The sequence below is a fragment of the Nymphaea colorata genome, chromosome 5, assembly GCF_008831285.2.
Source record: "Nymphaea colorata isolate Beijing-Zhang1983 chromosome 5, ASM883128v2, whole genome shotgun sequence".
NCBI lineage: Eukaryota > Viridiplantae > Streptophyta > Magnoliopsida > Nymphaeales > Nymphaeaceae > Nymphaea > Nymphaea colorata.
In genome coordinates this window covers 7,866,848-7,892,127 of record NC_045142.1, presented here as the reverse complement: position 1 = coordinate 7,892,127, position 25,280 = coordinate 7,866,848, and the positions used below count along the sequence as shown (strand labels likewise).

Here is a 25,280-nt window from a genome sequence, read left to right as displayed (position 1 = left end):
GTTTGTAAGTCTCATTTAGATGAACGTGTAGAGAGAGAGAGAGAGAGAGAGAGGGAGAGGGAGAGGTGGCAGTGGAGGAAGAAGAAGGCGTCACCATTTTTGTATGATCAATCAAGGCTTATGTGCTCTTCCCCATCAGCCGCATGCTTGAGCAGAAGACGGAGAGAGAGAGAGAGGGAGAGAGAGCGCACAGAGAAAAGCTTAAACATTGCTCCTCGGGAATAGATAAAGCACTCTACTGAGCCCCTCCCGCCTTTTCTTTCTCTCTTTCTATTTCAACTTTTCGAGCAACAAAGAGGCGAACTCCAAATTGCAGAACGACAGGCAGCATACACTGCATAACTCGTTTCAAGCCTCTGTGGTATCTCTCTGTTCCTCTCTCTTTCTTTCATATGGCCATTTCGGTTTTGACTGGAGAATAGGAAGAGCGGGAGCTTGGTTGGAGTGTCGTTGGGGAAATGCAGGGAATGAGATCCGTTCGACTGGTTTACCACTTACCAGTCATGATGATCGTGTGTGTTGTGTCCCTTTTCATTTCTTGTCACTGCAGAGGACTTGAAAGAGATCGATTGTCAGTAATAGTTCTCTTTTCGCTTTCGAGGGGCTTCTTTTTTCCATATAATTCTGGTATTTTCTTCGTTTGCCTTTTTTGAGACCTCTTTCACGGCAAGAGGAAGGGAAAATTAAAAACCAAACAAGCTTCTCCGAGGAGAAGGAAGAAAAAAACCAAACAGACCATCGTAGTCCCTCGCCGTCTCTCTTTGGTCTTCCTTCTTACCTCCCACAGGTTGGTTGCTTGTTTGATATTGCTGTCCTCTTCTCCTTTAGTTGGTGTAACTGCGCCTTCAGCTTTCCGTATTGCACTACGTTTTCTCAAGGTTTCTCAGAGGGCTAAATGCCCTTGCTTTAGAAAGCGGTCAAGTAGCTGCTGCTGCTCCCTCTCCCTCTCTCAGACTTTTGACTATTTTGGAGAGGCGTTCATCCTGCAGAGCTTTTTTTCCCTTTCTCAGGTAATCATCTCTCAACAGATTGGGAAGGGAAAAGTGCGATCATTATGACAGAAGAAAGGCTACTGCAACAGAGGAGCTCTGTATGGATAACAGTCACCCTGCTTTTTAGTCCTTGCCTGAAAATTACCCCACTCTCTTTCTATCTCTTTTTTTTTTGGGAGGCCTCTTCCCGCTCTGTAGTCTTCCTCCCATTTCCCTTTTTCAGGCTTCGTCTTTCTCATTGTTGCGATTCTGCGAATGACCATCGTCCGCATTCGGTCCCCATGTCTCAAATCCTGTTCTTCTTTATTTTGGCGTTCTCTGTAGCATTGGTGGTAGCAGTTGCAGCGGCGAGAGTGGCGTATTGTAACTATGGTAGTTCGGTAAATTGGGGATGTTTGTTCGCCTGTTCATTCCCGTGCAGGCATTGATGAGCGGGTGGTGATAGTACCGAAACAGTAAAAACGGTTACTTTTTTACCGTGGTTGGGCTGGGAATCTGGGGATGAAATTGTTGATTTACGTGTCATTGGGGGGTCTTCTTTATTGCACACAGGAGCCTCATTTACTCCATTCATGTGCCACGAGCGCGCGCCCTCTCTCTCTATCTGTTTATCTCCTTCTATCTCTCTGCTTTGTATTCTCTCTCTGATATTTGACATTTTCTTGTGTCTGTCACTTGGGCAGTGTCTGAATCTTAGGCTTGGAGGGTTGTCTGAGCTAGTATCTCTTTAAAGCATAGTTCTCGCCGGGAAGCTCAGACGATACCGTGCAGTCAACGGCCGGAGATATGCAGGCTCCAAAAACAAGGTGAGAATGCTGGCTCTAGTAGCTCTCGGATTGTTGGTTGGCTCCTAGGGGAGATTATGGTAGCTGCATGTTATTGTTGTTTTTATCCCGGGCGTGCAATGAAAGTGGTTAAGCTGCATTTCGCATGTTGGGTATTACTGGGGGACAAAACGTGATGGGTGTTCCTGTTGTTTGCTAGGTGGGGAGATAGAGAGCCCTCTTCGTCCTTTTTGTTTGTGTTGTGAGGTTCAGTGGTGGCGCTTTGTGGTGGTTGTTTTCGACGCTTCTCTTTATCTTTTGTTGGTACCGATGATGTTCTAGGGCAGTGTAAAGGAAGAGGATGAGATGTTCAATGTTTTCTTACTCTGTATTGCATTTTTATTCTTGCGATCCTTTTCTCGTTTTCATTTTTCTCTTTGTCGATTATTTTGCTGTTTTCCTGGCATTTGTAAGGCATAATGTCGCAGAAGGTGGGATTTTTCTCTTTTCGTTGGCTTCCTTCCTGGTTTTCCACTTTTACTTTTCGTGGTTTTACTGTTCCTTTCGAGTACACGTGGGCCCCGAAAATAATTTTGTAATCTTTGTTCTTGTTCAAGTTGAATTACGTTAGAAGAATAACTTTTTTTATTGCCATAGGTTTACGTCCTATCACATCGTTGGTCTGGCTGTCTTCCATTTTTGACAATTTTTCAGTATTTTGGAATCGTAGGTTTAGATACTATTTGCTATTCTCTGTCCCAATCTTTTGCCAAGTTAGTTGATTGTACAAACGCTAACGGAGGCTAAGATGCTCAGAGTTTTCCTTTTCAGTTATCAAACACTGCCATTAACTGGCTTAAAATTCGGTTCATCCTGCACCGACGCAGCCGACCTGCCAACTGCAGCCACCAACCTTGTCGCTTCACTGAGTTTACTTAAGTTCATGGCGTTCTTATTCGAGTAATCAATTTTTTACCAACAATGTATGTACACTATTCTGATTATTTTCACCGCCTCCATCGTCCATGGATGATCGGATCTGGTGATTCAAGCTGCGTTCCTTTCAGAAGTTGGTCTAGGCATTTTCATCTCATATTCCGGCGACTACCCCATGAATGTCTGGGATTCAAAACTGTAATTCTTTGATGATATGACTGTCTGACAGAAGTCACTTGCTGTGGTAGTGGTGTAACCGTATCTTCAGACATTTAGACGGTCAGTGTTGCAGCTTGAGTAGGGCCACTGTTCAAAACATACGAGCAATTGCTAGTTTTTATTTTCTAAAGCCTGAAGGTTATAATAAGGTGGGCATCTCCTTTACACGGTGACATCCTTTCCCTTGTCGTGGAATTTCTAAGTGGTAACTTGCCATTTGGGAGCTTTCTGTGTTTGTGTACACATTTAAATCTACAGCTAAAATAGGGGTGCCACTCTCATGTTATGCGCCAGGAGTGTGGGGGCCATTTTTCTACTGCATATTTTATTAAAGCCACATGGTTGGTTGTCGTCCATCTTGTGCATATTTTTCTAATCTATATTTTACCAGCTGCACATGGTTGCTGCTGCTTCCAAATTTTAGTTTATTGCCATGGTGAAATCCACCCGTTTCTCTTGTAGTTTAGTGCAACACGGTAGGGGTTAAGTGGCCATTTACAGGGACCTGTTGCCACCCGAGCCCAAATCTGTGTCAGCTGTTTTAAACTTATCTACAGATTGCAGCGCATTGGATGCTTTCTGTCATAGCAGAGCCCGTAATTTATTAATGACATTTACACTTTGAACTACCCGCTGTGGTATATTTAAGGTACATAGTGTAGTACTGGTTATTGCTCATCTCTTTTGGATTTCAATATGTAAAAGGACCATGCGAATCAATTTCCTTTCAGGTTTATCGCATTGTTTAGGATGTGCTTACAATTAAGACCAACTGTCGCCATCTCTGTTCTGTTTTGGATTATTCATATCTTCTGTTAGGTATACCGTATATCCATTGTCTGTGAAAACGCGCATCCACAGGCCTTTTTGTCGTTAAGCTTCATGGCGTTTCATGTTCCTGCGTGTGTTCAGCAATTTGTACTACACATAACGTAGTAACTTAATATTCTTGGTTAATGTCAGGATGACCACCCTTTCGAATCTCAGTCTACCATGTGTGCTTGTGATTATAAATGGATCACTACTTTCATTTACCAAGTTGTTTAACGACTATAACCGCATGATCAAATGCTCATGAGAGAGAAGGACAAAAGGGAAAAGAACAATATGCTCTCACATTTTAAAAAGCGTGATTTGCTTGTATATTTCAAAAGAAACATATTTCTGTTTACTTGTTTCGTCATCTTTTACCTCTCCTTTGCACATTTTCTTTTATTCTCTTCCTTCCTCTGAGGTGCAGTCCATGCTCACTCTTACTATTCTTGAAACAGAAATAGTCCCTCAGAAATGGCTCAAAAGTCATCCATGACCACTCCCCGAGTTGCACGTCAACTTAAGATGGCTGGTGATGCAGATTCAACAACCTCTTCAAATTCAACAACGAGGACACCTACAGAAAGGAGCCCCAAAGTCAGCCCCAAAGTCACTGAGCGGAGGTCCCCCAGAAGCCCCATGACTGAGGTATTCAATGCATTTTCTTTAATATGGCTGATGTTTCTCCCTGTCTGTGAGAGTAGTCATTACTTTCCACAAACACAGAAGAATTTATAAGACATACGTTCAACCATAATGGCCCACTAAAACAAACATCAGCCTTCCTGAGTCTTTATTTAAACAGTTCTGTTAGTATATACAAGGATGCTCTTCCGCAGGGCTTACATCAGTATAGATTGTCCCACTTAATTTCCATAAGATGAACACAACCATGTGGTTTCTCCAACATGGGATTACTTGATGGTTATTATCTTGCATTTTCGTTTCTAGCTTCTGAATCTGATGCTTGATCAAAATGTAATTGTACTTTATACAAATCAATACAATGCATCACTAATTGTAGTCAGAAACTAAGAACAGTCAATAAACAGCAGTTTAAAATTATTGTGGAACATTTTAAGGCATATTTTGCAAAGATTGTACTGCTGTACTCAAGTTAACTCCTTGGGGACATGGATCTTTACTCTCGAGGTGTTAATACTCATCATTTTTCATTCTTTGTCTTTCTTCCTGCTTCACAGAAGAAGCGCCCTACCCGAGCTGCTGAGATGGAGTCCCAGATTGCCCAGCTGCAAGAGGATTTAAAGAAAGCAAAGGAACAGCTATCCAATTCAGAGTCCTCAAGGAAAAAAGTGCTGCTAGAAGCAGAAGAAACCAAAAAACAACTCGCTGCTGTGACTGCCAAGCTTGATGACTCCCAGCATCAGCTGATAGAGCTCTCTGCCACTGAGGAATCTCGTGTACTTGAACTCTGCAAAATTTCGCAAGAAAAGGACCGAGCTTGGCAGTCTGAACTCAAGGCTGTTCAAAATAAGCATTCAGTGGATTCGGCTGCCCTTGCTGCTGCAAATGTTGAAATTCAGCAGCTCAAGCACGAGATTGCTCTTGCTGCTGAGCAGAGTAGACTTGCTGAAGATGCACAAGCTGAGATTCATACGTTGAAGCAGGACTTATTTCAAGCCCACTCCCTAGTAGATGATTTGAATGATCAGCTGAAAGTTTGCCAGGATTCGGAAGCCCATGCCAATTCACTGGCTAATGAAACCTTGGTGAACTTGGAAAGTGCAAATTTGACTATTGAAAGTCTTAAATCTGAGGCGCATAAATACAAAGAGTCACATGAGTCTCTCAGTCTTCAGCTTCAGGAATCCCAAGCCAAGGTCATCTTGCTTGAAAAACATGTTCATAATCTCCAATGTGATCTGGTTGAAGTTGGTGACAAGCCTCTTTTCAACCTTGAGTGCCAGCTTAAACTGGAGCTAGATGCTGCTAAGCAAGAAGTGGAACAATTGAGATGTGCAGTTGAGGAAACGGAGGCTAAACTGCACGAAGCAGTGATTGAGAGTGTGATGAAGATTCAAAATGCCCATGAAGCTTTAGAGATCATGAAAGCTGAAAGTGACGTGTGTATGAACAAGGAGGCAGACATGTTGACGACACTGAGAACAGCGGAGACAAAATTGGAGAAATTTCAGTTGGAAGTATCTGATCTTAAAGCCAACTTGATGGACAAGGAAACAGAACTTCAGAGCATTGTGGAGGAAAATGAATGTCTGAAAGCAGATAAACAAAAGAGAGAGCAAGAACAACAAATAGCAGATTTTGCAAATGCTCTAGCTGATGTTGAAGCAGCAAAAGCCAGGGAACAGCAAGCACTGTTGAAGTTGGAAGCCGTGACAACTGAGGCGGAGAAGATTAACCGCAGGGCTACAAGGTTGGCAGAGCAGCTTGAAGTAGCACAGGCATCTAATTCAGCGATGGAAGCAGAATTAAAGAGGCTGAGGGTGCAGACGGAGCAATGGAAAAAGGCAGCTGATGCAGCGGCTGCGGTGCTTGCAACTGCACATAACGGGAAGACGGTGGAGAGAACTGGGTCCATGGACTCATCTGTCTATTCTAATATAAGGGTTGGATCACCATTTTACGAAGACATGGACGAGAATTCACCAAGGAAGAAGAACGCAATGCTGAAGAAATTTGGAGACCTATGGAAGAAGAAGAGCCAGCACAAGTGATGGTGTGTTATTACCTTGCTACTTCTGTTTTTTCATTTCTCTTTAAGAGCAGGATATTCAAATTCATTGCTGACTGGAAATTGGCTTTTTATGACCTACCAAAGATCATTCGTTTCCGAAAAGAACACATAAGGAATAGGATTCCATATTGAACTTTAGATTGAAATGTCAGAATATTTTTTTCTATTGATTAAAATGCAAAAATATCAGAACTGTGTTGGTAGGCCTATTTTTCTAAATTGTACTGCCGTAAGACATTTTCTTAATGCATTTGTTTTGCTGATATTTGCCCTTTAATAACAAGACGGTTTGAAATTTTCAACTTCCAAGAGCTTGCCCGCTGCTACTCACCCTCTTCTCTCGGGTCGTTTGTCAACTAAGACTAGTTTCTTGAAACCCAAGGGTAGCTACTAAGTCAGAGAATTCAGAATGCGCTGAGAGGTCATGTTTTTTCTCCTTTTCTAATAGCTTTTTAGCTGATAGGCTGCATTTTGGTGCAGGGATGGTACTTCATGCATTTGTTGAAGAGTGGGTGGTGTATTTATGGGCGGAGGTATGTGTTTCTCTCACGCAATACCCTTGTTTGACAGTGTTCTGCTTGGTGATAATTCTCAAAAATACATGTTTTGAGAAGATAGAGAAGACAATTGTACCTGTTGGTATATGTGGATGAGGAGGGCGTATTGGGCAGATCGGATGAATGCCATTTAAGCGTCCTCACTCTGTTTTTTTGCTTTGATTGTTCACTGACACTGCTTGTTCTGGTGCATGTCTATGTGCCCATTATGAGAACACGCTTCATTCTGTACATAAATTCTCCTCTCCATCAAACATTTTCTTACTCTGCTCTCTCTCTCTCTCTCTCTCAAAGATAAGAAGGTGCCCTTAGGGATTCTCCCATCGGCTTCCCAGCAGGGTTTGGCTGAACCATGCTTCTGTAACCAAGAGACGTGTTTCTCTTTTACGAATTACTATCTCCTCCATCGAATCAAAACTAAACGAGTACATGGGAGTCCCTGCTCTTCAAATCGTCACCATTTCCCTTCTTTTGCTCTTCAAATCGTCGAGGATCAACCACTTTAATGAACTTGTCTGTCTACAATAGTGCATCACAGAAAAGTCACTCGCATTATGCTCTTCCAAATCTGAGTCTACTCTGGATTTCAACTGCAAGGAGTACATTAAGTCGTCAACTGCATTCTGCGTCTGTGGATTTGCACTGGAGCATGTTCATTTGTTACCTCCTTTCTCATTTGCGTTCTGCTTGTGGTGGTAATGAGTGGAAGATCGTGACCCGATCAAAACAACCATTGTTAAATGATCTTGACTCGATGTCAATGCATTAAGCTCGAAAGTCCTCTCGGATCTGAAGTTTACAATCCTAAGGAACCGTTTGGTAATAGTTACACACATTGTTATTGTCTCGTTAATCTGCTCTAAAAAACCAAATAGGTCTATGAAACATTAGAGCAGATGTATGTACAAGGACAATATTGTATCGTTAATCTGCTCTAAAAAATCTGTTCTAAAAAACCAAATAAGTCTATGAAACATTAGAGAAGATGAATGGAACAAGGACAATAATAATGTGTTATTGATGCCATACAATGTCTCATAAATCTTTCCTCGAAGAAGATAAATTTGCCTCGTTCAAAAAACAGTAGTTCATTAAAGCAGGTTCAGAGAACAATTTCTATTGATTAGTTTGACACAAAATTGATTCGTATTGTTGTGCCAAACAGGCAAATATGTATCCAATATGTAGTCACATACAGATGTCCATGAAAATTGGCTAACAAATCTAACGGATTTGCTTAGAGAAACTCATGACTATCCACATTTGGTTGCTCATTGGGTATGAAATTTTTTATCCGGTCAGGCTTTAATTGTGAACTGAATCACATATTGCATTATCGGGGAAGAAACTTGTCTATTACATAAGGGATAGAAGTTTTCAATATATAGGGAAGAAATAACTTGGACTTATGCATCTTCTCTTCTTTTTAAAGTATTTAAGTTAGATACATAGAACAATATAACGTTACTATTTGGCAAGGTTCCATTTTGCAGTTATTGTCTCATCAATCTGATTTTAAAAATAGAATAGACTAATGAAACACTTGTTATGGTGTCCTATAAATTTGTTTTGTCATGGAAAATTTGTCTACTTTGAAGCAGATTTATACAACAACCAAACAACCCGTAAAGAGTCATTTGGCAGTTGGAATTCTCTATAAGTGTCCCATGAATCAATCCAGTTAAGTTCATAGAACACTAGTTCTAATGTTCCATAAGTGATCCATAAACCTACAGTAAAACCATCACCAATTTTGTTTCAACGCCTTGGCAGATTTATGAGATGGGTTGAACATTACATATAAACTGAGATTTTAATGCAGAACTTTCCCTTTTAATAAAACTAGACTCTGTTCAAGTTTGGCAAGTTTGGTAGGGCTTGGATCAAACTCAACCCTGTTAACCTAGATGGCTGGTTAGGTGACAACTTGTTCGGAGAGCCTTGCAACTGTAAAAGATCAGATCAATCCAGTAAAAAGCATGATCAAAATTTGGTTCAATTGAGTCGGAAACAAAGCTTGGACACAAGAAAATATATCACACTTCTAGCTTCAGAACAAAGCACAGAAGATGGTGACAAGAAAATATATCACACTTCAAGCTTCAGAACAAAGCACAGACGAGGCATGGCATCCACAGAAATCCAGCAAAGGCATAACACCCATAGAAATCAAACGCTTCTATAGTCCATAAAAGGTCTTAATAGAACTAAATCAGAGATACAAGCACGCAGAGATCTGAAAACTGGTGAATTAATTAACCAACAAGGACGTAGATAGCATATATTATGCCTGGTATGTATCCCAATAGCGTGAGCAGCAGATCGATCCAGAACTCTACCTGTGAAAACAAATAAAAACACATTAATCTCCATTAATATTAACAAATTACTAAGTATCCAAATGCTTCTTCTTCCTTAATAAAGAAGGCAGATTTTACGAGTACCTACGTACTTTTGACATAGATCTCTTCTTCATATGAAAATGCTGATTTCTGTAAGAATAGATGGACGACCTCATGATACATGGTGAAAGGTGCAGATTCAAGCTTTCACGAGGAAGAAGAGGTCGATTTTGTTACGAAAATATGTTCATCTCTTCTGTGATAACTAATTAGACTAGCATTTCTTAAAAATTTTAAAACTACTCTGGATGTTATCACCATCTTAAGGTCGCCAATAATATAGGCGAAACAAGTATTATCCTAAAAACATCAGTATAACTTAAAAACTAAGGTACCACCTTGATATTTATCTCCCTCAAACGCTAAAAAAATGTTCTTCTTTCACATTTTTAGGTTTTTTTGACTCTACAAATCTATCGTCTCATGTCTTTTACTTTTTGCAAGTTTCAATAGCCTCTGAGTATTTTCTCGATTGTTTAAGAAATTAAGGAAACCAGTCAAGCAATTTAAGCTCCTACCAAGTTAACATGTAAAAAAGAATCTTTGCAGAACTCGGTCGCTGAATGTTCTTTGGAAAAACATACAAAAAAGCAAACATGAAAAGGAAAAACTGAGTAACAGATGAAATCTGCAAGTGTTTACCCCACATCCATAGCGAAGGAAGACACCCACAGGTGGGAGAAGAATGGCCAACACAACCTCCAGAAACGTCTCCGACCCCATGACGATCTCCTCAACCAAATATATATTATTCACAAGATCAAAGTTGATCAAACGCTTTCAAAGAAGAAATGAACTGGTTCGAACCTCTGCAGATTTCTCGCTTCTTCCCGACTCCTCTCCTTCTTCACCTGGTGGTGATGATGCTACTCTTGAATCTTCCTTCTGCTGATATATATATACATCTTTATATTATTTACAGTCTTTTGGGAACTCGGCCTTCTTCTTCTTCTTCTCTTTCTTCTTCCCACCGTCTGCCATGCAGTCATGCAGCCAACACGTGGAGATCGTTCTTGCTTGCAACCCAACACATCGGTTTGTAGGCTTAATTTTTAATAGCGATTGCCAACTAGATTCAAAGGAACAAAGTTCTGAAAGATAACCGATATATTATTTCCTTTTTCTTTTTAGTTAATCATCTTTTTTTACTTGCAAGAAGAACATGACACGTCCATGAATTCTTCAAGAGACGTTTCGCTATAAAAATCTGACATCTTATCTGAGCTTTTGGCTTGTACAAATCCTCTCCCTCAACTTGCGGTGGTCAGAGGTATTTAATCCGGCGGTCAATCAGAAGGATTAACAACAAAAAAGAACTCAAATTCAGAAGAAATTTCTTTTTCGGTTACACATGATAATGCTCAAATAACTACCACTTTTGAGTCCACTCTACTTGGTCAGATCAGATCAGATCAGAGGTGAGAAAATTAAGACTGTGCATCGAATCTGATCGAGTTTAAGATGCTCATATAAAAGCTTAATTGGACTGAGTCAAGAATTCGGCTAGAAACTTGGTCTGTTAGGCCCGACCGATTATCTGGCTTCGAGCCGAATCATTTGTCCAAGGCCCAACTCAGACTGATTATTATTGGCTCAGTTGGGCTTTAAGCGGGCCGAGCTGGGTCGAACCAACTCATATGTTCGACATATGTCAAAAAATAAAAATACATTGTGCCTTAATTTCAGAAATAAAAAAGTTTGAAGAAAATAATGGAAAAATGTGTCCCACTTGCTTATAATTGTTTGTAGTGCAACCTTTTTTCACAACCATTATTGGATGAACATTCATTAGTCCCCTGGACACTTTTTAGTTTTTAACAATAATGTTTACGCGGGAGGTCAAATACTGAAGTGGTCTTTCAAGCTAAGATTTAAATGTCTTTGTGATGAATTAATGAAGTCCCCATTTCTCCATTTCTCTTATTAATGTATGGTGCGTTTTAGTAATAGAAACAATGTATTAGTATTCCATCAATCTTCCTTAAAGATTTGTAACATAATGCCTTTGTCACAAGCACCATTGTTCAGACGGGTTGGCACAACAGATAGGACAATATAGTTGGCAGGCAGCCAATTTCCTTTTCAAATCACTCTCTGTGTTGTTGCACCAATGTACAAGTTGAAGCGCAATGGAATAATAACCTGAAGCACCAAAAGCAGACCTTGTATTTTAGGGAAATGAGAGATTGGATGAGAACTTTGGCCTTCAGCCGGGTGGTCGGTCTCCCCCACCGACCTGAAAAAAGCACCCTTCTTATCTTTTGATTATCCACCAAGTTTTAGCTAATGGATGTTTCGCCCTTGGAGCAAATGCAACATCTCATAAGAGATCATCCTAAGGGCCTTCTCGTGAACCATAGACATGTTTAAAATCTCATGTAGCAACAACTTTGCCTGGTATCAGTCCTTAATAACCTTTATTCTTCTTAGCCCCAAGAGTTAAAAAGGAGAATGTGTTACGAAACTCATAGTTGTTGTGATGACCCAATATGTGATTCTTTTGTATTGTAAAAGGTCTCAAAGCAAAACTTTACGGGGCGAAGGGCACAGAAGTAAAGGAGCTATGGAATCTCTTTGGGACGGTGGAAATCAACGTAAAAAAAAGATGACCTCTATTATTTTCATTTTTCAGTAAAAGGACCGCCTTTTCTTTTACTCTTCAATATTATTTTCATTTTTCAATAAAAGGACAGCCTTTTCTTTACTCTTCAATATTGGTAGTTAAAAGAAAAGTTCCTATGCATTAATTGTTCTATACTAGCAACATTTTGCAATTTTGGCCAGTATGCTAATGGTGCTGATACATGTCTATGTCCCGTCTATTATTGATTGGCCGCATTCTTCACCAGTTGTTTTAACCCACATGAGTTTCTGGCTAAGAAAACATGAAATGAGATAAAATTAAGAAAGTGGTTTCACTTAGGTCTGAGATGAGAAAAGGGTTACGTGTCAGTAAAAGATAAATGAATATATATTGGTATAAAAAGTGAGATGAGAAAAAGTTCAAGCGCAGAGTTACTTTCATTTATATCCGAAAATACACATACAAATAACAGATAAATGTAGGTTTTTGTAAAAAAAAAAAAAAAAAAAATTATTTTATTACATGTATAATTTGTAGGTCCAAATGTTGCTAGCTAACAAGAGGGGGATCGAGTTGCCATGGACCAAAGGAAAAACTAACGGAGTTTGGGTGTTTTCAAGATTTTTTAGAGTAATGTACGTTTTAGATTTATCAACTTTTTCACAGCTATTTTTTATTTTTATTTTTTATAATTAAGCATAAATATTTCTCTATTGTTTTTTGTTCTGCAAGGATTATTGGAAACTTGGAAAAGACATGTTAAAGATGGAGCTTAATTTACCTAATTCACTTGACCAAGCTCAAATTTTTTGCCTCATTCTAAACTCATTTTGAATAAGAATTTTAAATTTAACAAGTTATTTCACGTCATGAATTATATGATATAAAATCAATTTTTGATCTTAAAGTACTTGATTCCTATCTTTTGACCTAGCTAGGCACACCATATTTATAAACTTTTAGGTTCTTTTAATCAAATTAAGGACATGAGTACCTTAAAACAATGAGTTAATAAAATGGCATGCATTACTAAGAGCTCCAACGCATTACAATTGGAGAGGGAAAAAGCTTATATTGCATTGAAGTAGAGTAGCTTCTAAAAGGTATTCTTAATATAATACAAAAATCATGCATATGAGAGAAAAACTGGTGAATTAATTATCCAACAATGAGGTAGATAGCATATATTATGCCCGGAATGTACCCCCAACAACGTGAGCAGTAGATCGATCCAGAACTTCATCTATAAAATCAAACACAACCCCATTAATCTTCATTATGAATGTTTATACTACCATGTTTACATAAGCTCGATTTCTTTTCTTAATGCCCGTCCATTAATTGATAGACCACCGGTCATTAGTTTTATTTTTTTGGGTGTTATTTTTCTGAACTGTAAATGGTGAACATGTGACACTTTAGCTGACGGGTATACTTCTTTCCACTTAGATCTTGAAGCTATCATAAACACCATGAATAAAGAAAAAGCACGAAGATCTTCAATTGAGGCGGTAGATTAATTTCAGAGTTCAGATCTCTTTATGAAAATATGTCGGCACTCATTTTCATAAGAAAAAAACGACTAATTGAAAAAAATAAAACGTACAATTATTGGATAAATAATCAGTCTGTCCTATGTTTGTCGGATAATATAAAACATGACTAACTTTTCTCGATTGTTTAAGAAAAAACAGTGGAGGGAAATTAAAAATCACACAGAAAATTGGCAAAAATTTAAATCTTACAGAGCTAATTGGTTGCTAGTTTTCTTAAGAAAACATATTAAGTTGCTAAGTTTCTTAAAATAATATATTAAAAAAGCAAGAAAATGAAAAGAAGAAGAAAAAAATAAAAGAAGATTGCTCTTACCACACACCCAAAGCGAAGGAAGACGGGCAGAGGCGGGAGAAGAATGGCCAACAGAATCAACAGAAACATCGGTGACGCCATGATCGCCTCTCACACTCTCTGATCCTCGAAATACGTACTGTTCACAAGATCAAACGTTTTAAACAGACAAGAAAAATCAAATGGGCCAAGCTCCTGCAGATTTCTCACTTCTTCCTGCTGACTTCCGTCTTTCTGCTGCTTCTGCTAATTCTGTTGCTGATTGGTGGCGATGCTGATCTTCAATATTCATTCTGCCCATCTTTCATTATTTACAGTCTTCAGTTTGAGAAGTCTTCTTCCTCCCAGCGACTGCCATGCAATCGTGCACCCAACATGTGGGAGCTGAACACCGCAATCCAACACATTGCTTTGAACATTCGTTCCTGAACGACGACCAGGGATCACCGGCCTTTTTTTATCCTTCGTTCACTCTGATTCATTCTTTTTCCATTTCCTTTAATATGGAATTGTTTTTTTTTTTATATATATACCAACAAATGACACCTAATTTGTATACTTTTGTGTGGCCGATAAGTATATATAAAAAAGGGTGGGGACATTTTTGAATTTTTTTTATAAAAAGTAGACTTTTTTATTTTTTTTTACAATTCGTTTTTACCATTTTAACAAGTTTCTTGTTCTAGTTTAACCAGGGTATTTTGGTCATTATACATTTCTGTGCACAATTTTATATACCTTATGGAAGCTTATAGACCTTAAACCGCATAAACTTTAAATAATTGTGAACAGAAATAATTTTTGAAACAAACAGAAGGCTTGTAATTCATCGAATCGCAACGTGAATCACAGATTAATTAAAACACATATTCTTAATTAGAAAATAAAGAGAGTACCCAAAAAGCATGAATAATTTGGATGATGTTGATGATAATAATGACAATAATACTAATAATAATACAAAACAATCAAAATAATAACATGCTAATAATACTTGAATAATATATTTAACGATAAAATATTAAATCAGTCGATTTTTGTTGGTTCATTCAGCTCCTACATTGAATCGGGAAAGAGCCGATTTGATTCAAATCGGCCGATTCAGGCTGATTCAACTCTATTTTAATAATATTGTTCTAAATTAGTAGCTATGTACAAGTAGTTGGATTTTTCACAAATATATTAATTACTTAGTTGTGAGATTCACTTTAGAATATTGTGAAAGAACATAAATGAAATAGTTTCTCTAGTATGTTTGAAATGGTCTTGCAAACCATGTATGCTTTCTATTAATATGTCGGCGACCTTCATAAATGTTGTGAGTTGTTTTTTACTGCTACTTGTGTTGTATGTCATAAATGACTTTTTTTTTAAGTAATTAAACAAAAAAGAGAAAAATTGGTGCATCTATATAGGTCATATGGGAGTTACTATTGATCTACATTGTACTAAAAAAATTTGAATCATGTTTAGTAATTTATATAAACAATTCATAACAATTTTACTAGTGACGCCATTTACTCTATCACCTAAGTCAGTAACATAATGTTTCCTTATATACAACACATAATATGAAAACATAAGTTAGATTCAAGACACTAGTCAGTACAGCACGTATGTGTGTAATAAATAGTGAAGCTATATTAGTTTCTGGAATTGAAAGAAATCTCAAAATTAAATTGTCTAAAGTTTCAGTTAGTATTTTTTCATTCGTTACAAATCCTTCTTATTTCATATAAATTAAAAAATAAATAAATCATTTGTATTCTATTATATTTTGATATATAATTTGTTTTTTTTTATTGAAACTGTCATTAGTATACTGAGTATTATTAATCGCTCTAATACAATCTTACAATTAGAGCACAATCAATTTAAAATGTATTTTTAAGAATAAAAATATTTTTGAATATCATGTCTAAATATTGAGATATACCTTAAATCGTGTAAACTTTATTAACATACTCACTTACATATTATCAAATGACATGAAAGAATAAGTTATAGTCAAGTTACATGTTAATATGTCATATATGAGTCGAATAAATCATGAATTTATATTACCTCTGTAATTTAAGAAATCTTGAACAGTGTTTAAAAGCAACTAATATTTTTACGTCAGCAGCACATTTTTCTTATCCCGCATAAATAAAAAAATGTTGATCAAATGTGTATGCACACACTATATTATGTAAGATATTTTATGAGATAAACTCTTTTCTATTTTGATTTCTAACTTGATCTTCTGTTGGAACCATCGTTGGCATATACATGTATTTTATCGATTTCTCTAATAAAACTTACGATTATATAACTCGGATCCGGGTTGGGTCTTTCTTATCGCATCCGAAACCTCTCCGACGAGAGTTGCTCCCGTAAAAGAGAGCCGGGGTGTCCGCATTCCCCTTCTCTCTGGTCCTCGCCGTACGGGCTGTTTCGCTAAGATCCGACGGCCGGAAGACGCCGATCGGCCAAATCACCGCCGGGCGAAGCAAGGTTTGGCCTATTCATTCCGTCCTTTTCTTGTTTCCCTCGTTCTCTTCCCTCTCTTGATTTTCCTGCGTCGTGGTCTAATCATTTGATCGGATCTCTCTCTCTCTCTCGCTGTGTGTGTGTGTTTTTGTTGCTGAGCTTTGCTACAGGTCAAGGTAAAATTGGTCCGCTTCTGATTGATATCTAGTTACCAACCGGAGACTTTTGGTCATGTAGTAAAAAGATTAGTGTCTTGGATGCTGCTCACCAAGCGGTTGACGCAATGACACTGAAATTTTGAGATCTGCTGTTTCCACTGTCGATAGATGCGATGAGCCTGAGAACGTGAGAGATATTTAATCGAGTAGCAGTGATAGGTACTTATGAAGGACAAGAAGTTTTAACGTCGAGTGTTTCATGAATGATCTGAAAAAAATTGGTTGCTTCTGAATCCATGTGTTTTTACTTGACATCAATTTGAACGGCCTTGTTTGGTTTTTTCTAGTAATGCTTGGATACGAACTCAGTTAACGTTTAGCAGATCGCCTTTATATTTAGGATGGGTTGGCCTGAATATTTATGGGGAGTAGAATGAGGGAACCAGCCCAATTTTGGCAATTAACTCAACAGAACTTCAAAAGGTTGCATAGGTTATGTCCATTTTAGAATTTTTTAGAATTATTTTAGTTCCGTTCGATGTCCTCCATGCCTGTTGCCTGCAGTGTGGTTTTGCTATATCCTGAGTCTGCACCTGGATGGCTTGCATATTGTTTACTATCTCGTATAATTTTTTGCTGGTACCACTCAATGGGCAGAACCTAGTCTTTCTATTGGGTACTTTTAAGTACATCTAGATGCTACCGCTTTTCAGTACTCAAGAGAAAGAAAAAATTGAGGACCATAAAACCTTAATAAAACAGTCGCAAAAGGAAGACCAGTAATCTTCTCCTCGTATTGCAAAATGTGCCGATATTGCTCCTTAATTTTCAGTCAATTTCTTACTCTTTCAACATGGCTGATGGTTAATTGTCACTTTTGCAGGTGAAATTTTTGTGATTGATCAGTTGAAAGCTTGCCTTCACTTGTGGAGTTTAAATAGTTTACTATTATGTGAAGGAAAAAATGATGTCACCTGCACAAGACCCCTTCTATCTTGTTAAACAAGAAATTCAAGAATCTGTAAGCCTTCTTAGTTGATCCCTTTTTATTCTTTTTATGTATTTATTCCATATCCTCTTGGTATATATAGTTTCTTCTACTTGCTTGTCTTGCATTTAAACTTCTATTGAGCCAGTTAATTAAATTGTTGCAACAAATATTGACAATTCAAATATGTACTTTCATTATAAACTTAGATGTAATTCTGTTGCTTTCATCTCTAATTGGGGATTCAAAGGACTTCTTTTCTGTATTTTCAATGGATTTAGGCATGTACCATTTTTTTTCAATGATATCATGAGTGAAATTTTCTTTAGTTTTAGTCTCATACATAAGTTGTTGGAGGCTCAGAGAGCTTGCTGGTATTATATGCAGCAGTTCACGTTTGCTTTCTTGTGCTTCTGATAGCTCTAGGGAAATCAGTGTTGGAGGTTGATAGCACTTCATCTTCTCAAACCAAATCGTTATTGCCAGTATTGATGCTGCCTCCAAAGCATCCAAATGTCCTTGCGTGCAGTGGTAGGATGATTTTGAAATATAAAGGTCACTATGCCATTGCCTTATGGCATACATGACCATTTGACCAAAATCAATAACTTGTGTGTGGGTCCAGGCAGTACTGAGCTGCCTTAACACTGATATGGTCCACCTTCAAGACTGCATACTTCAGATTCTTCAGAAAGAACGTTTCTACTTTGAACCCACAAACTAAGGTGTGCAATGAGCTCTTTGAAATAATATTTTCAACAAGAGGAACTTCCAAGTACTAAGTTTTGGTGGAAAAAGATTTTGTTATTTTCTTATCTGACCTTTTCTTCAAAAAATGTTTACTGCACAATGCTGAAGCGGCCTGCAGATCTGCAACCTGAACATAGGCAGCTCATAGGGGCCACCAACACACCTTCAGCAGAGTCATGATGAAACATGACACACACAACATAATCAAGCTGGTTCCATGTGTAGAGAGAGAGAGAGAGAGAGAGAGAGATTTCACACACAGGCAGGCGGGGGTAGAACTAACTAAACTATTAGTGATCTCAGCCTCTAGCCTCCATAATGTCCAACCTCTTGAAAGAGTTGGATTGCAAACATCTAATGTGATAAAGGGAGGATATTAGGTGACAAGAAGTTCGGAATCGAATCACGGACACGAAAGTGACAGGGACTAGTGATTGGAGGTGCCAAAGAAAAAAGAGGAAGAGGGTGTATTTTGATGTATTGACTAATAAGGATTCTGCTGATCATAGCATAAGGTTGTAAATTTGTTGATATGGAATTTATAAATGTTTGCTTCTCTCTCGTTTTACTCTTTTGTAAGTCTCAGCAAGTTGCTTGTTCAAAATGGGAGGAAACCAGAGTGGATCCAGTGACCAAGACTGCTGTTCAGTTGCTACTGCCTTGTTGAAAGAGTTGACTATGTCAAGAGCTTTCATTTGGTTGGCTTTCATTCTGGCACACTGTGTTGTAACAGCATGATTTGGTTTTCTGACTTGGCCTTATTTCATTCTGTCACTGGAAGCCAAATTGGGTCATTCTTGGTGCCACTTGGCTGTTGGCACTAGCCACATCAAATAATCTTCATAGCTTCAGCTTCCTCCAGTTAGCATATACCTGTTAACTTTATTCCTGTGGATTGGATCCTATAGAGTCATTATCACTCAGCGAAGTAACATATACGAAGATCCAGTTGTAGTTCTGGATGTGTTAATTTTCCATAAGGCTCTTCCTTTATCCTGCTGTGATGGCTATGTTTTTTTATGACTCCATATCAGTAATGTGATACTGTTCTTTGTGTATGATGACTATGTCACTCTGTTTATTTTTGTATGATGACTATGTCACTCTGTTTATTTTTGTGCATCTCGTTTTCTATCATATATAGCTGTAATTGGGTAATATGACGTTCAGTCCCCTAATGTCATACAAGTTTAATCATATTTTGTCCTAGTAAAATGTATTAGTGCAGCTGACAATAGGTGCAGGAGGTGCCAGAATCTATTTACATGACTTCTCTTTTCCATCTTCTGTTTCCTCTATTTTTCCAACATTTTCAACTGTTTGTGCAAGGACTTTGGTTAGGTTCTTTGCTGTTGTTTGGTTGGGATAATGACTAACCAATACAGCATTATAGTTAGGGAAATTGCACTACATTTTCAATTACTTGTTGTATCTTCCAATAAAATTTATTCAACGCCTTTTAATGATCAAATTTTGCAATTTATTTACCAACATGTATGTTTATTGTCAGATTGATAAGCTCCTGTCAACATTTCGGAGATGGGAACAAATTGAGTCAAATACAGGGGAATATGTACATCTTTCCAAAGAGCTGGTTGCTGGATGTGAAAGCATTGAGTGGCAGGTAATACAGCAGCATTAGCTATCTGTTGGATCTTCTCAAAATGCATTCTCATGTCTCTCTTTGAGAACACCAGCTTCATAAATGTATTGATAGATATAATATGAGAACGCTGTAGTTCCGTTGTATCAACAACTTGACTTTATCATCTAACAATTAAACCAGTTCTTTCAATTGAATGTTTCACATCTTAGGTTTAACCATCTTTGAGAATAATTTTATTTAGCTCAACGTTTTAGCAAGGCTGTATGGGTTTCCTGTCCTTTAATGAGAGCAAGATATCCAGCTTTTCTGTTTAAAAATTTTTTGTCTCCCGTTAAACTATTACTGACAAAATTATTGTCATTTTGAATGTTTCTGTCAAGATATCCCTGTGTTTTCAAGATATTACAATATCTTGAAGACTTGATGGTCTTGTGATACTAGATGTTCCCAATGTTCTCTTGAGACATTGAAAGAGTTCCTTTTCAGAAAACGTAAGCATGTGATTTTTTTTTTTTTTAATGTTTCTTTTATGTTGTAAAAAATTTTCTCCCCTTGGTTCTTTGTATTTTTTCAACCAAGTACTTGTATTATCTCATCACCTTCTATGGGTTCTTTATACTTTCCAAGTTTTAAAGCTTCTGAGATTTTCCCAATGTTTCCGTAGAAAATTCACTTAGAAAAAACTTCCAAGAGAAACCCTGCCAAATGATATTAGTAACTTGTGGGCCTTTAGCATTTTAAAACTAACACAGTTAACTAACTCTGGACGTGATCACCTGAGCTTAAGTTGCAGTGCAGGGAAGAAACAGACTCACCTTGGTATGGGTCGGTGGGCCTAATGGCCTAGACCAAGTTTCCATGCCCCTCAGAGATTACTAGTCCTGCTGTTAATGTGTGAACATGCATTAGCATGATGTGATTTGTTTCAAGTCCAGGTAGTGAAAGGATGATTTTTTGATAGGAAGGTGGATGAATTGGAGAAAGCAATTTCAGTTGCAGAGAGCAACCCATCTCGGTTTGGCATTGATGAAATTGAGCTTGGAAAGCGCAAGAGATGGACCACCACTTCTCGCACTCAGGTGCAATTTAAGTTGAAATACACGATATTCTAAAGTTTTTTTCATGTCATCATTGTGGCCTTGGAGTTAGCATAAATGTGGTTTCTTTATGTTAAAGTGATACCTTTGGTGTCATGACAGGTGGCTTCTGTGAGAAAAGCTGTTGATGCTGCACCGGTTTCTACAAACAAGAACGGAATCCGCCGAGAATTAACAAGATTGACTGCTGAAGCAGGACGATCGGATCAGTATCCCACTGAATCTAATGATGACTATATATCTTCGGAAACTGATAGACAAATGCTTCTAATCAGGTATAGTGACTTTGCTTTCTATCTCTCTCTCTCTCTCTCTTTCTCTGGGTTTTTATTTTCAAAGTGGTATCCTCTACACTCTGGATAAAGCTTTCTTTCCTCAGCATGTAAAGTTATACCATGCTGATCAAATTATTGAAGTTTGTCCATGTCAAGATTCTGATGCTCCAAATCAGGATTGGAGCATGGAAACCTCCGGTCAATTGCATTTTCAGCTTCTATGGTATTTATGTCTACAATCTGTGAATGTATACAACTTCAGACAACAAGATCAAGAGCTGGATGAGCTAAGTGCAAGTGTAGAGAGAATTGGAGGTGTGGGGCTTACCATACACGAGGAGCTCTTGGGACAGGTAAGGTGCTCTTGTTTTATGATGTATCATGTTGGGAAATACACCTTCCTGTTTCTGTGTAGTGTTCATAATCTTTACGTGATTCAACAATCTCAGAACTGATTGCTTCTTCTTTTTTTGCATTTCAAAAACTTCAAGCAAATTTTGTCATATCTACTCTTTGAAGCTTTGGCATTTCAAAAACCTGAAGCAAGTTTTGTCATGTGTATCCTTTAAAGCTTGATCGGTAGAGCGATCTAGGCACCTGGGTTATCCTACAAGTGATATATTGTGGATATTGGCAGGAAAAAATCTTAGAGGATCTGAATCAAGAGATGGATAGTACTTCAAACCGGCTTGACTTTGTCCAGGTCTGCTGCTCTTTACTCTTCTATTCCCCCCTAACCCTCCCACATTCTCTGAATATCTTGCTTCTACTTGCAGAAGAAGGTAGCCATGGTCATGAAGAAAGCAGGTGCAAAAGGTCAGATCATGATGATTGTCTTTCTATTGGTCCTCTTCATTATTCTGTTTGTGTTGGTTTTCCTCACGTAGAACTTGTGCTACTCATGCTGTTGAAGCTTGAGCACCTGGTCATTCAGAGGACAAAAAATGTCTTATTATGTCCATATAAAATCTAAATGTAGTACTGGTGATCATGAATGGTAGGCCTGGAAACATTGACTGGTTTTCAACATGCTGTTTAGTTGATTTTGTGTATCACAATTCACAAGTAGAAAATTCATCTACTGATTTATAGCTTTTCAATAAGCAATTTATGTTTGGGTGATTATATTATGTCAAAAACTCCATTTCTGTCCTTAGCTGGACGTTGAAAATGAGTCTTATTTTTGTTGAAAGGAAAAGTTTTTAAGTTCACTAAATTTCGCAAATGGCGGTAGTTAGAAAAATGGTCGGATTAAAACCAAGAAAATTGGAAAGCTTTATTTAGATGCACACATTCAGTCAAGATGCGAGTGTGCACGATCTCTGGGGATTGGCAACAATGGTTAACCATGCCTTTGGATCTGGGTGGTTAGGAGGGCAAAGTAAAACGGGAAAAAAAGAAAAAGAGAATGAAATTGATCACAATCGAAGATGGCTGGATCTAAAACACAAACTTGCAGAAATAAAAATTATACCAGCCGTCTAGCGGAATAGGAAAATCATCAGATTAAAGGTAGAAGGATGAAAAAGTGGTCCAGCCATTTTCCGCCATCTACTGGTTTCAACGGATCTGGAAAAGCAATCAACTGGTTCCTGGTCTACAAATGCAAGATGAAAGAACTTTTTACATGTAGGTGAGCTAAAAAAAAGACAAAGAAGTTTACTATTAAAAATAATATATTCCTTATGGCAAAAAAACCACTGTTATTGTGAGAATTATGTCTGGACTGGTGAGTCGGTGAAAGTTCAGTCAGTTCGATTTTTGAGTATTATTTTTTTTATATTTCAAATAGTGGCAGGTTTTATTCTTGAGTAAGTTCATCTAGGACCCAAAATAGCCCTAGATCTTATGGAGCAGGGGAAAGGGGAAGGAACTTGAGCCTCTTCGAGGTATCTCCTCTTAGTTTGAACTCTAAGCCATTTCTGTCGGTTGATTTTTTCGCTTGAAATTACTGATTGTTTCTTTCCTTGCCATTAGGAATGAACCACACACAAAATTGAAGAAACTAATTTTGGCTGCTGATATCGCGAGCCTTATAATCTTGCTGCATTGCCGTATCAGCCGACATGATTGTGGTGATAAAATCGATCGCAAGTTAATTCAGAATTATTTAGAGTTCAAAAGAAAGAAAATTTGCAAGATTGGCTTCACATTGGAAGGAAGACTGGGAGAATTGTAATACTAAAACACTCAACAAGAATTGGAGACCGAAAGTAAAAGGTTATTGGTGCCATTATATATAATGGAAATTGTTTGTACTAGCAAACGTGTTGGCTATTGACATGTCATGAAACCAAACCAAGGCAACAACTAGGTCTTATACTGAATCTGATTCAATAAATCTCTAAAAGGCTAAAAGCCGGTCCTAAGTTTGTGGTCAGGTTTGGAGGATAAAGGGGGAGCGGAGATGTCACGGCTCATACTTGACAATGTATTTGTTGATGGCAAAGCCTTGTGAAAGTTGTCAAGGGGCAGAGCATAGCTAGTTGGGTTGGTGGCACGGAAACAATGCAACGGCAGTTTGATTCCAGTGGAGTGCTATACCCCTGGCCCTTATGAAATTGAGCAGGGCAACAAATTGCTTGTGCATTGTCTCTACTTCTACGGCCCGAAGCAGCCCCTGGACTTGGAAGTAGGGGCAGGCAGGCCATTGCACAGGCATTGCTTGTTCACCCAAAAAAAGTCTCATAAAACTCATACAACGATATTTTTTTGGAGATTTTATCTACACTTTTTAAACCATCGAGGCAGCAAAAGCAGGCAAAGTTCAACAAGTACGACCTATAATATAGGCAGAATCACATTGTTTGCCTATATTAATGATACGCGAGGGTCGTTTGGCAGCAAGGACATTCAAGGAGCGTTCAATGCATCTGCTGCCTCAAATATGAGGGCAGGTTTATATTGTGGCTAATTCATTGGACACTCTCCAAGTATTCGTCCTACCAAATGACCCCACATATATCGGCCGATCAGCTCCTCGCCAATTCATATTGGCCGATACAGGTTCCCAGAAAACAAAGTATTATTTTTATTTTCTAAATCAACCTAAAGTTTTGAATTAGTTTTCCAAAATTAAAATAAGACATGAGATGGAACCGATACCAATGCTAACCACATTGATGGCCAGGTTTCTCTTCTTATCCATGATAAGATTATGAATCGCTTTTTGAGGTCATAAAATAGGCATTTTCCATCCAGAGTCACGCAAAGATTATTGAACAGCAAACTCACAAAAAAATTGCCTATTATATGACATCGGAGAACCGCCAACATGGTTAAAGAGAAAAATAAAGATGGTAACCCTTTCCTAAAAGTGAAATGATGAAGACAAACTTGTGATGCACAATAAAATAGGGACAGAAGTGCCACAAGTTGGGGACAAATTCGTAAAATGAAAATTTTCCAGATGAAGGGGAGGATTAAGGCCACCTCCCGTTAATTGGGTTTTACTGAATTTGGATCAAAATTTTAAAATTCTAGTCTACTGTGAACATGGATTATTCAAATCTGCTATCCTAGAGAGACTGCACGGGTTAGATTCTACGACCCTTGAATTTTCAAAAATGTCGATCCTAAATCTTCATATAATTCATCCAATTGAATTTTAACATCTTGAAACCAATAAATTTAGACTTCCCAAGTTAAAAAAATTGGGCCATGAAATCGGATCCATGCGTTGGTATTTTATAATCATTGTTGATCTCAGATACCAAAAAACCAGTTAAATGGCATCGGATGGTTCAAAATAATGGAGAGCCATTTGAAGTTGGTCACTAATACTCAGGAGTGGCCACACAATTTCATATATATATATATATGAACCCGCCACATTCTAATAACGACTGTTAAATCCTACTCCTTGGATGAACACGAAATGTCCAATTTATTTGAAGAGAAAGCATCATATGCTCGAATTTGAACTTTACAAAAATAAAAGAGTGAACCATTTCATTTGAAGTTGGTCACTAATACTCAGGAGTGGCCACACAATTTTATATATATATATATATATATGAACCTGCCACATTCTAATGACGACTGTTAAATCCTACTCCTTGGATAAACACGAAATGTCCAATTTATTTGAAGAGAAAGCACCA

At 37.9% G+C, this 25,280-nt stretch overlaps 3 protein-coding genes and 1 pseudogene across 10 annotated transcripts; 2 read left to right on the top strand and 2 right to left on the bottom strand.

Moving 5' to 3' along the window:
• LOC116255034 (interactor of constitutive active ROPs 2, chloroplastic-like) lies at positions 1-7,261 on the top strand. Of its 5 annotated transcripts, none has more exons than XM_031630744.2 (5): positions 1-361; positions 1,676-1,798; positions 4,183-4,372; positions 4,927-6,422; positions 6,921-7,261. In XM_031630744.2, exons 2-4 carry the CDS (start codon positions 1,779-1,781, stop codon positions 6,418-6,420), a joined length of 1,704 nt encoding a protein of 567 aa, XP_031486604.1. In that variant the 5' UTR covers positions 1-361; positions 1,676-1,778; the 3' UTR covers positions 6,421-6,422; positions 6,921-7,261. The 5 variants fall into 5 exon arrangements, with proteins under 5 accessions (XP_031486604.1, XP_031486605.1, XP_031486606.1 ...); XM_031630745.2 differs by lacking the exon at positions 1-361 and adding an exon at positions 890-1,010; XM_031630746.2 differs by lacking the exon at positions 1-361 and adding an exon at positions 1,072-1,090.
• Positions 7,262-9,212: 1,951 nt separating this feature from the next.
• On the bottom strand, positions 9,213-10,166 carry LOC116254885 (low temperature-induced protein lt101.2-like). The gene is made up of 2 exons (XM_031630516.1): positions 10,042-10,166; positions 9,213-9,336 (listed from the first exon to the last, which is right to left on the bottom strand). The coding sequence occupies exons 1-2, from the start codon at positions 10,120-10,122 to the stop codon at positions 9,253-9,255; spliced, it is 165 nt and encodes a 54-aa protein (XP_031486376.1). The 5' UTR covers positions 10,123-10,166; the 3' UTR covers positions 9,213-9,252.
• Positions 10,167-13,141: 2,975 nt separating this feature from the next.
• Positions 13,142-13,933, bottom strand: LOC116255030 (low temperature-induced protein lt101.2-like; annotated as a pseudogene).
• Positions 13,934-16,185: 2,252 nt separating this feature from the next.
• Positions 16,186-22,302, top strand: LOC116253918 (syntaxin-61). Of its 4 annotated transcripts, none has more exons than XM_031628911.2 (8): positions 16,186-16,327; positions 17,345-17,482; positions 19,710-19,823; positions 20,771-20,884; positions 21,005-21,177; positions 21,440-21,530; positions 21,815-21,880; positions 21,954-22,302. In XM_031628911.2, exons 2-8 carry the CDS (start codon positions 17,426-17,428, stop codon positions 22,062-22,064), a joined length of 726 nt encoding a protein of 241 aa, XP_031484771.1. In that variant the 5' UTR covers positions 16,186-16,327; positions 17,345-17,425; the 3' UTR covers positions 22,065-22,302. The 4 variants fall into 4 exon arrangements, with proteins under 4 accessions (XP_031484771.1, XP_031484772.1, XP_031484773.1 ...); XM_031628912.2 differs by having other exon boundaries at positions 16,225-16,327; positions 17,420-17,482; XM_031628913.2 differs by having other exon boundaries at positions 16,239-16,327; positions 17,420-17,482; positions 20,767-20,884.
• The last annotated feature ends 2,978 nt before the right edge of the window (positions 22,303-25,280 follow it).